General features: G+C 40.6%; 1 protein-coding gene across 1 annotated transcript in view; it reads left to right on the top strand.

Moving 5' to 3' along the window:
• The window catches only part of pcxb (pyruvate carboxylase b), a 282,158-nt gene that overhangs the window by 261,388 nt on the left and 8,565 nt on the right, over positions 1–12,205 (top strand). The window contains exons 22-24 of the mRNA XM_080052016.1: positions 751–930; positions 5,219–5,393; positions 6,158–6,231. Coding sequence (XP_079908142.1) covers positions 751–930; positions 5,219–5,393; positions 6,158–6,231 — 429 coding nt within the window. The remainder of the gene's footprint in view (positions 1–750; positions 931–5,218; positions 5,394–6,157; positions 6,232–12,205) is intronic.

Raw genomic sequence — 12,205 nt, 5'->3', positions numbered from 1 at the left:
TGCAATTGATATTTGCCTCAGTGTCCTGTTAGCAGTCAAAAAAAGGCTCCACTTATCACCATTATGCTAAAATGCATCGCTATTACCATTATGATATTCCATTATGAATGATAGAAGAATAAACACATGTTATTTCAATTGTTTTCTTCTGTCTTCAGGTGAATTGTGTTTTCACAGGGAGGTGCTATGTATTCTGGCTGCCAAGTCCAGTGATTAAAGACAGTACAGATGTTAACATCTTTTCATTCTTCATTGGGCTCTCCAGGCCCTTTCCTCTCTCTCTGGGTCACTCCGTACTTTATCTTCATAGACAGCGTCTTCATTAAAACAAATACTCTGTCCCTACTTTTCTCTTTTTGGTGAAATCGTTGTGGATATGCAAAATACACCTCGCTGACAGGAAACTGGTGCAGCCTGACATACTGCTGCTGCAATGTCTGCATTTTGCAATTAAACTGATAGCAAGATTACACCATGGAAAACTGTTTTTTATCCTGTATGTTTTTCTAATGTATCTCAGATTAAAAGGCCAGTGCTCGCATACCAAACTGAGATATAATTTGCATGCATCAGCTGTACTGTATTGTGTGCTCAGTCTGTGGGGAAATAGAAATGGCTTATTGAGGGCTAAAAGGAGCTGACATTGGCTCTCTTCCTAATCGTGCACTTTCTTTATTTTCCTGAACAAAAGAAACACGTATAACATGAGTAACTCATAAGTACTCACACTGGTGTCTTTGTCTCTTTCAGGTGACTCCCTCCTCTAAGATCGTGGGGGACTTGGCCCAGTTCATGGTGCAGAACGGCCTGAGCAGAGCAGAGGTGGAGGAGAGGGCCGATGAGCTGTCCTTCCCCCAGTCCGTGGTGGAGTTTCTGCAGGGATACATTGGCATTCCATATGGAGGATTCCCTGAGCCGTTCAGATCTAAGGTACACGTTAGTCCTGTATACACACATACAGTACACGCCATGTACTCGAGTGCCATGCCCTATCAGGTTTTAATTAACATTAATTCATATGTAAAAGACCATTTAGATTTTAGAACCATCTCAGTTTAGTGTATCACCCACATCTTCAAAGGTAGATACAGTCATTTAGACCAGATAGAAGAGCCCATTTATAGGCATGTGTCCTATGTGTGCACTTTACACAAATTCTGTCACATGCTTGGTTTCATCTATCCATTGCAAACAGTAAGGGAAACTGGGAGATTGCTCTGTCCTTCTCTCCCCCGTTTCTCTACCTCTGTTGTCTCTTCCTTTCACTACTGCAAACAGTGAAGAAAAGACTCATGTGTATCAGAGGAAAACAGCTTGAAGTTTCCTTGGGAGAGTTGCATAAAGCAAATTTGTCACATTCACCCCAAAAAACTGCTGATATATCGGCATACATGCCATTTCCCAAAAGAGTCACACTCTTGAGAAACCAGTGGACGTTTTACTCCACTAACATCCACATGTGTTGTGCCTTTCATAATGGATTATCAGTGAGCTTGCTGGTGCTTTAAGTGTGACACACTAGGTGTAAGACCCAGTCTGCACTTTTCCACAGGACACTGCAGCTACAGGGAATTTGAAAACATTTTTGCAGAGCCTGAAATACTTTTGCAGAAGATAGAAGATAATTAAAATATAATGATTTATCTATTTCACTGTCCCCTTTTTGCCAAAGGCATTGAATTGCGCCCATTATTTCCTGCCCCGCCCCTTTATTTTTAGCTTTCGGCTCATTTCATCACTTAACATCCATTCATATATTTGTGTATTCATATGTCTCTCCAGTTACTGTTTCTCCCTGACACCTTTCCTCCCCTTTGTTTACCTCTCTGTTAAGCGTTCATCCCGTCTTTCTTATCTAGTGGCCGTCTCTCTCTCTGTATATTTGTCATTTAGCTTCCCAGACAAGCCCCGCCCCTGACAAGCACAAGGATTCCTCTAGTTTTGACGTAAACTATTCAGCCTTGAGTCTGCTTCCTAACAATTAGTTTCTATCAATCTGTCTTGTGTTTCTAAAAATATAGGCCACAAAATGATTTACTACTAAACAATTCAAGCTTGTGTATTACCTAATATAGGTATACTTTATGCTGAGAAGCTACTATGCATTTTTTCTCTGCTACCTTTTGTGTATTGCATTCCAACTCTTTGTTGGAATGCAATACACACTCTTACTGTTCTGGAAGTGTTTGTGTGTGTTGCTATGACCAAAGCAGCAATGCATTCTCTTGCATGCAAAGACATATACAGCCTATCATATTGCTGCATGCAAGAGAGTGAGGTCTCTGCATGCATATGTGCTGTAGCTGAAGGTTATTATTGCATGCTAGCAGCATCAAATAAGTATTTCTTCTTTATTTCTCTGGTTGCACTATTTAGTTAGCAATCAGTCATTCAAGCATTATATCACACGCTCTAAAATCCCACATGCACACAGGTGTTGCATGCATGGGGAACTCTTTTCAAGATTCAGATTCAGTCTTTATTGTCATTGTGCAAACAGTACAACGAAATTAGGGTGGTGCTCACCACCCACAGTGCAAATTAGCATACATGCATACACAGACAACAATAGGCAACAATAATTTAATAACTATGCTAAATAAAAAATCTGAGTGTCTGTTTAAGAAAAAAATTATTAAAAATAGAGGATTTCTTATGTCCAGTAGGGGACGGGGGGAGGGAGGGGGACGGGGGGGAGGCGAGGGGGACGGGGTTCAGGCATTTAATAGGCGAATAGCCCAGGGGTAAAAGGTGTTCCGTAGCCTGTTTGTTCGGCTCCCAAGGGACCTGTATCTCCTACCGGAAGGGAGGAGTTGGAAATGGCTGTGGCCGGGGTGGGATGGGTCAGCCATGATGCTCCTTGCCCTATTTAGTCCACGGAGGTTGCAATGTCCTGCAAGGAGGGCAGGGGGCAGCCAATGATTTTTCCTGCTGTCTTTATAACCCCCTGTAGGGTTTTCCTATCTTTGGCTGCGCAGTTTGCGTACCACACTGTTCAAGATGGTAATTGAGACATTTCCTCATCTTAGTTCTGTCACGCACAGTTCATTTGCAGCCTGAGTGGACAGAGAATGGACAAGGGGAGAGAATAACAAGAATGACAGGAGGGAAAAGGAGAGAAAGAGGCCGAAAGTGGATGGAGAGATACATGAGAAAGTGGGGCTGAGGGAGAGAAAAAGGAGGCCCTCCGAAATGAAATTAATTCCAGAAAATATAATATTTTCAAATAGCATATCCTTCAGCACACTGCATTTGAAAAGAAGGCAAGATAAATAAATCGGTGACAATAAAGGCTGTTACATACTCCGCGAGAAGAAAGAACAAAGTTCTCGGTGACAGAGCTGAGAGAAGAAAATGACGTCATTTTCTTCTCTCAGCTCTTGTTTAGCTGTTCTCGTAGCTTGTTCTCGACACATCACCCGGGCCGAACTTTCTTCTCGCAGCTTGTCCGAGAACTATTGTGTGATTGGTCAGTCTGAAGTCAATGAGGAAAGCGAAGTGAAATCAGCTGGCGCTACTGAGTCAAATACCATGGTAACAATGTGCCGCGGTGAGGAGTTCGGCAGTTGAGTTCTCGTGAAGTATGTAATGTCAGACCAGAAAGAACTTCTCGCAGCTCTGTCACCGAGAACTTTGTTCTTTCTTCTTGCGGAGTATGTAACAGCCTTTAGGAAGAGAGAGGTGGGGGGGTTGGATGGTCTGAGAAAAATGACCTTGAAGAAAGTTTTCCTTATTTGTTAATGCAGGCACACACACACACACACAGAAACACACAGGGACGTACGCACACAGTCACTATCCGTCTTTGTGTCACACTTCAACAATCTGGCTGTTGAGGTGTAAGACATCCTCAGAGGACGCATTGTTAATGAGCAGGAGCTCCAATGAGCCGGCCTTCTTTGAAGTGTCTTTCTTTCTCACACATAAATGAGTCAGCTATCTTTGAACTGTTAGCTCTGTGACTAATATCATTGCACCGGGCCATTTGTCTGGAGATTTCTGCCAGGCACACACGCATGCATGCATAAATGTGCAGTGATATTAGGCATACATAGTGCAGATATGATTACACACTGACTGACAGTAGTGAGCACACACATTTGCACACATAACATGGATTTATATGCACAGTCTGAATGCACATAGGAGATGTATGATCAATTAAATGTGTAAACTGAGCTATAAACGGTGCTATGTGTTAAGGGACTGATGAGTGAAAACACATATAATGATTACCAAGACAGTACTAAGAATGTTAGCTTAGACTATTTTAACAACACACACACACACACACACACACACACACACACACACACACACACACAGAGGTAGGTAGCATAAACAAATGAGCTATTAAGCCTCTTCTGTTTGTATATCACTAAATAGGGTAATTGTATGGAGATTTCTGCAACCGTTGCCACTTCCCTCCCTCAGGGCCTGTGTAGACTCTGTCATCAAAAGCGAAAACAATCTGTGAAGAGAGAAAGCACACAGCCGGCCTTCAGGGGAAATGCCTGGGGTCTTGACATAATCTCTTCCCCAGACATTATTAGCAGACTCAGATCGATTGTGTCTACAAGTTGTGCTGGATACCAACAACTGTGTGGGCCGATTAAAAAATCCCATATCATTATTACTCTTACTTCAGCCTCCAATTTCCACAATTATCCCCAGTTCTATGTCTTTCTTCTTCTTGTCCTTCTCTCTCTCTTTTATTATTCCTGAGAGGGAACGATGATAATGTGTCACATATGCAACAACACGGCAGTCATCTCTGATAGGCCCATGGCACTTGACTGGAGAGGATGACTTGGAGAGATGGAAGGAACTTGAGTGGAAATCAGTTCAGATTGTAACACAACAGTGGTGCCACTATTATGCAAATGATCAGTTGCTATAAGTTTTATATTTCATTCGGAATCAAGTGATTCTCTCCCTCTCCTCCTCCATTTCTGACAGGCCCAGCACTATTTCCCTCCCCCTCTCAACCACAGTGTCCCTGTCACTGAAGTGCTGTGACAGGATGTAGCTTTGATCAAAGCATATACTCGAAGTGCAATATGAAGGTTTAACCAGCACACTAAACGTTCAGCTCAAACATGTATGGTTTTAAATTAGAATGTTAACTAATCTGTTTGTTTCTTTTGTCTTCTGCTGTTTTTTCCTTCCTACAATCTCTCACTTCCTCCTCCCTTCCTCTTTTCTCCTCCTATCCCAGGTCCTGAAGTCTCTACCTCGTATTGAGGGTCGTCCTGGAGCCTCTCTGCCTCCTTTGGACTTTGAGGCCCTGGAGGCGAGTCTCCGAGCCGCACACGGTGATGAAATAACCACAGAGGATGTCATGTCAGCGGCCATGTACCCAAAGGTCTTCCAGGAGTTCAAGGATTTCACTTGTGAGTGGGCAGACTTTTATAATTGTTCTTTGAATTCAGACAATTTTACCCGATTAGGAATGCACAAATTGTACTACTTCAGTGTTTGTTATGGAAATGTGCATTGGATCAAATTAGATCTATTATCTTAACAGGTCTGGGTTTGTGGCATCAAAACACATTTTCTCCTCATTTGTTTTGTTACTGAAGCTTGAAATTAGCAGCCAACCTTAAGTCAGGAACACTCATTATAAAGTTCAAGCATTTGGTGGAATTGTGTTTTAATTGTTTGTTTTTGGCAGTTCAGGAGTCTTTACATGCATATGGGAAAACAAACACGCGCTTCAAATTCAGGGGGAGAGTGCACTTGAACCCCAAAGGGGGTTACAACACAGAATCACCTGCCATTCAAAACGGGAATTTACATGATGCACAAATAAGAACTAGAACAGAAAGTGGTGCTAGGGGAAGGAAACAGCAGAACCAATACTAGCACATTTTGTAGCATACAGTAGCAGGAGGCATTCTACAGGACCCATGGGAGTCGTTTAGAGCAGCTACAGTTACATTCAGCTGAAAGCTTTCTGTTGGTGGGTGGAGTGAGGGAATGTTGGCATTAAAGTAATATGGCGTTTGGCCCACAATGAGCCCCTTTTTAAATTGGTACTACTCCCTGATTTGGCCACGTCTTTAAGTAGCCGCGTGTAGTTGTGTGATTTTTGAATGCACATTCATCAGTGTTTGTCCCTTTTATATTAACATAGCCTCTGTTTCTCTTCCTTCAGCAAACTTTGGTCCAGTAGACTGTCTCAACACCAGGCTGTTCCTTGATGGACCCAAGATCGCAGAGGAGTTTGAGGTACACAACTTCCTGCTGCACACTATTACCTCTCATTTTCAGGCCCAACTTTTAAAGGGGTACCGGGTAGGGATGGGAATCGAGACCCGGTTCCTCTTCAGAACCGGTGCCGAGTCAACCAATTCCCTGGAATCGTTAACATGCCTGCTTAACGATTCCGCTTATCGGTTCCGCTTGTTGCAAATGTGTCATGACTTGACACTCGCGCTGCGTTGTTTTGGTTCAGAACGCAGCAAACATGGCGTTGAGACAGAATCTCTCTAAATGTTGGTTGTTTTTCACTTGAAAAGACGACAATACGGCCACTTGCAACAATTGTAAAGTTTCCATTTCGTCAAATTACACGCGCACAAGCACGAGCGCAAGCGAGCAGACGGCGATCCTGACGGTTAAACGTTGAAATGTCAGCTGCCTGTCTAGTCGACACCAGAATTGCCCATTGGACTTGTACATACAATGTGTGAGAATTAACGTGTGTGTAGGCATATGTGTGGGCTAATAAAAGAGGGAGAGAGATAAAAAGGTGAGAGCAGCATAAAGCAAAGCAAAAAGGTTTTCTTGACCGCTGCCTTAAGCCCCGCAGTGTTTACTCAGGTTCGTCAGCTTGTTTGTTTCTTTTTCCTTCCGTCAGCTGTTCTGCTGCCTTTACGCACGGCGGGTCGAGACGAACCCAAAACAACAAACAGCGGAACTCGGCAGTGATAAGGAAACAATAGTCTACACTTAAGTTTAACAATAAACTTCATAAAGACACACTTAAAATAACGATCTATGCCCATACAAAAAGCACTGACTTGGATAACTTGATGGGGCGATCGATGTGCAAAAACCATCCGGCACATGTGTCTGATGACGGGCCGTTATATTAATAATAAACAACGGCTTATAAAAGAGGAAGAGAGATAAAAAGGCGAGAGCCTTTTTCTTTTTCCTCCCGTCAGCTGTTTTAATGCACCCTTTACGCACGGTGGTTGAGACGAACCCTACACTAAAGTTAAACATGACACTTTGTAACTACACACTTAAAATAACGATCTCTGCCCATACAAAAAAAAAGAGACTTGGATTACTTGAGGAGCGACCGATGTGCGAATGTGTCTGATGACGGGCCGTTATATTAATAATAAACAGCACGCTGCACATTAGAACAGCATGTACATAAAATATCTCATATCCTTCCTGAGAGGGCATACATGATATTTTTTCTGCAAACAAATGGTTAATTTGCCAAAGTTGATAGGTGGTCTTATCTTTACAGAAGACTTCTTTGTATTTTTTATGTCAGTTGAATTTTGTTTCAAGTTGAATGCAAATGAGCACAGTTAATAGTCTAAAAGGCACAAGCTCTTCCTTAACTGTTTTCAGTCTGTGTTTTTAGTTTTTAGGGAACATAATGGCATTTGGGCTTAAAAAGGCAAACCTTTTTTTTTGTCCAGACCAATTAATGTGAAAATTGTCAATTTCCTAATCCTAAAGTACTCTTGATAATCTTTGCACACACTAGAAACACTTCTGATCAGATATTTAAACAGGTTAATACAAATAAACACATTTGTACTTATTTTCTCACACAATGAGAATTGATAAGGAATTGGATCGATAAGCGGAATCGGAATCAGAATCGTTAAATTCTTATCAATTCCCATCCCTAGTACCGGGTACTTTACTTTTTTGTAATTGATGGGAGTGCAGTGTTTATTTGCTACAGAAGCCCTTTATAGACACGCACTTCGACTATAACGGCATTTCACTTTTTTATTTTTTCGAGAAAGACAAACTAAGTGACCCACATTGTTCAATAGTTTTGACATTCTTCACAGCACATTTGAATTTCTGTATACTGAAAATAATGATGGAACAAAATCCTGTAAAAATGGCCAAGTTAAAATCATAATGAATAATCCTTAATACTATTATACATTTAATATTGATTTATTTAATAATGCATTATCTCCTTAAAGGTTCAGTAAGCGGAATGTTCAGTTTAGCTAACTTCCTGTCAGTTACTGCAGTTAGCAGTCCCCTCCCTCGTCCCTACGTCACCACATTGATGCAATGCGGTCTTCAAGCAGCGAGTAATCTACCATCATCTGAGATCCATAAGTGTGATAAAACATGATAAAAACCATCAAAACAGACATTGGGAAGGATTTTTACCTGCTCTGCCATTATAGGCGCATACACATTCACCCATCTGTCGCTCTGCACGTGCACCGGCACTGAGACGGGTGCCGGTTTTAACGTTCTCTCTTCTGATTGGATACCAGTTTCGGGATCCCCGAAAAGTTTATTTGCCGATTACATGCAGAGTGAGTGACTGAGAGATCGGCTTTATGAAACGCGCACACTATATAAGTGATCAGTGTACGAATAAAGAGCGATTTCACACTTATATTAACATAAATAAATTGCTTACTTCATCTTTAATTAATTCTGATGTAATACAATTTGATATAGACCAGACACTATCAGCAGTAAATGATTTTTCCATAACTGCAGACAGCTGAGGTTTGGTGCCGATAACACAGTGGGGAGGAGCAGGATATAAACACTTTATCAGGGGAACAACAAACACCTTTTATGATCCCTCTGGCCATCACAATGGCCTTCCCGTACAGAATTAAAAGATTAATTTAGTCGTATGATGTTATTGAGCGGGCCAGTGATAGGCACCAAGGGCCCATATCTCAGACCAAAATATAACTTTTACACATTTCTATTGCCTGTACCCTGTACCGTTTGTTTATTCTCCAACAGGAAAGATAAAGTTGTTGTGATTCAACTTATGCAAACCATTTCCAGATACAATCACACATCATATAACACAGCCATCAATTTTAAGCTAGCAGCGTAAGCTTCAGAGTAACATTTTGCATAGACCATTTCAAATGTCCAAATTAAAGTAAACACATAATGTTGGCCCTTGTTGTAGCAAACTACATACGAATTGTTAGATATCCATAGGAATTAACCAGTCTAGCTGTTTGGTTTACCACCTACAACATTCATCTGCAGTTTATACCAAAATGTATTTGGATCGAAAAGCAAGACAATTTTCATAATTTAAATCATTCTGCTCAGTTTCTCCAACGATAAACAGTTCTCTAAACTCATGAAACAGTTTTCCTTTCTAAATAGACCTTCAGTGATCATGCTGAAGTGGTGCATGTGCACAGCCCACTGCTGGTGTTTCACTAACATGAAGTATTCCGGCTTTGTGACAGGGTGAATATGCAATCAATTGTAGACAAACGTCCAAATATAGGAGCTTTTTAAAACTGCTTTCCCAAATACAGCACCTTTGTTATTTTCTAAGGGTTTTTTACATACATTTTCTGAAAGACACAGACAACTTTTGGCTGTAGGCTACCAGGCAAGTGAGTGAGTCATCACTTTTCTTTTATAATTTAAATTGGACGTGTCTTTTGTGTATTAATTAAATAAAAATTAGCATGACCACATGAGAGGAAATCTTAATTCCCTTCAGCCACCAGTTAGCTTTCACCATTTTCACAAAGCTGCTTGTCTATACCCTTCATCATTCATACTCCTCTTTCAACCAGTATCAGTCAGAATTATAATTACACAGTAAAACCATAGAGTAAAACCCCAACACATATCATTCATCATAAATCAGCATGTCCTTCTATGTCCCTCTCCGTTTTGTTTCTATTTCTATATTTTCTACTGATATTCTCATTATTACAGATTTAACTGAAAGTGGTTCAGCGCGGCCGAAGGCAACCATGTTTAATTACTGCTTCATTTCACAGTCCGACATGTTTCCAGGCTGGTGTTAATTGATTTTTAGATTACAGGGGACACAGGGAGCACTGCTACTCTGCTGCTGTAGTATTATCAAAGAATCAGGAGCTGCATTGATTGTGCTGGCTTAGTATCGACCATAAAGATGGGCAGAGCCCCCATACCCTTTTCTTGTCAATCAGCACTGGGCGTGTATCATTTGATGCACAAGTTAGAAATCTGGCAGGTGACCCTCAGTCAGACCTTCCAACCACTGATTGGAATATGTCTCTTAAATATTTTGATTTACAGATTCAGCAGTTTTTTTAATATGTTAAGTTGGTTTGAAGTGTGGTCTGTGCCATACTTTTCAAATTCATACAACTACTGAATTTTTGGCTTAATAAAATGTTCCAGGTTTGAAGACCAAACAAAAGAAGTAACTCAACTTTTTGAAAGATAATACTTTTGATGCAGGCTAGATGGATCAGATTTCCATTTTTCAACTTTCTTATTGCAGTACTGGCTTTCCTTGCAGAAAAACTGATTTTCCAACTTTAGAATAAGAGAGCGCATATTGAAATATTGTCTCAGTTTTTAGTGTCTGTTTGTTTTAATTTTTTCTCTAAGTAGACAACATGTCATTCAAACATTTCCCAATTGCAAAACGGTGTTTTTTCTTGCCTCACTGTTTACCTTCCCTTGTTGCTGTTCATCTAATCTCCAGTCCGTCAGAACTGTTGTCATTTTGAGAACTTTCAGACACTTAGATTTGTGCTCAACGTCATGCATCACAAAATAGACAAACTTCCCCTCTTGTTGTCATGACGATGGGTACTCCCACCAGATCCGGTCCGATTAGCGGCACCAGGTGAGATGGAATGAAAACATTTCAAAAAGACAGTGTCATCTTTCTGTTGGTGTATTTCTTTATTTCACTGTGCAAATTTCAAAGGAAAAAAAAAGTAATTTTTACGTGCCCTTGAAAGTTGGCTCAGGTCATGTGTGCCACATTATGTGGCAAACAGATTTATCGCACTGTGGTTTGTACCTTCAAGTTATAAAGTTATATTAATTTTGTGTGGGATTTACTTTATGTTCTTTGTATTCAATAATTCAGTGCTGAGTATTTATCAGGTAAAACTTTCATTTTCTAACCTGAGTTTTGTCTAGTGACGGTCTAAGAATGTAAGGAATGTTGGCAATAGACTAATTGTTCCCACAGACAGTTGGATGCATATTGTATCAGTGTCTTTGGCTCTCACATTTCATTTTGTCTGTAGTTTTGTTTGTTAGCTGGTGTTATTTCTTGTTAAATATGAACCATCAGGCATATGCAGTGGAAATGTTAAGACATAGATAGACATCACTTGGGAAAATTGAGCTGCCTCAATTGCTGACAAGTTGACTTTTTGCTGATCTATGGTCTGCGTGATACCCGTGACGGTTTGAAGTAAATGTTAAATATGACAGGGGCATGTGGACCTTAGGCATAGTGAATGGCAGCTGCTGAGAGATGAATATCCAAAGAAAACAATTGTTTTCAAATGTTCAGAAAGGTAGTGTGGGTGTGATAGATTGTCAGCCTGTCTCAGGACCATCTGGAATAATAATTATTAGCTGCTCAGAGGAAGCACATTTATTTTTGCGCTCAGAAGTGCTCACTGCTTTGTAGAATAACAGTCTCTTAAAGCAGAGAAGAGTCAAGTTAGCACCATGCTACCAAAGCCATTAAGGGAGTTTAACAGTTTGGGCAGTATCACAAACTCTTTCATAGGTACACCAGAGCTCTATAGAAAATATGATGTAAGATAACAGGACTAAGTAAAGGATTAATGTAATAAATAAATGGGGTATAAGGAATGAACCACAGAGGCATTTCATTTTCTGTAAAATCCTATGCAATATAAACTGGATGGTCTCCAGGGGATGAGGCAGAATAAAAGCTTTTGAGCTGGTGAGCCTTTGTTGGCATTTGTGGTAAATCCACAGTGAGGGCGGTTAAAGACAACAACTATCTATTATTGATGACTCTTGCAGTACTTATGCCACAGCACTATTACCTGTATATTTGGAACAAAAACAGTCTATGAGTACTTGGCAGCCAGTGTGTGAAGCACACAGTGGAATTCTTGATCAAAACAGATTTAAGTAGCAAATCTTTTAGAGGGCTGTGAGCAAGACTTAAAAGCCCTGAGTTGTTGATGTTATGTGAAGTAGATATAAAGGC

Source organism: Ammodytes marinus (genome assembly GCF_949987685.1).
Source record: "Ammodytes marinus genome assembly, chromosome: 23".
NCBI lineage: Eukaryota > Metazoa > Chordata > Actinopteri > Uranoscopiformes > Ammodytidae > Ammodytes > Ammodytes marinus.
This window is presented reverse-complemented; position numbering and strand designations above follow the sequence as displayed.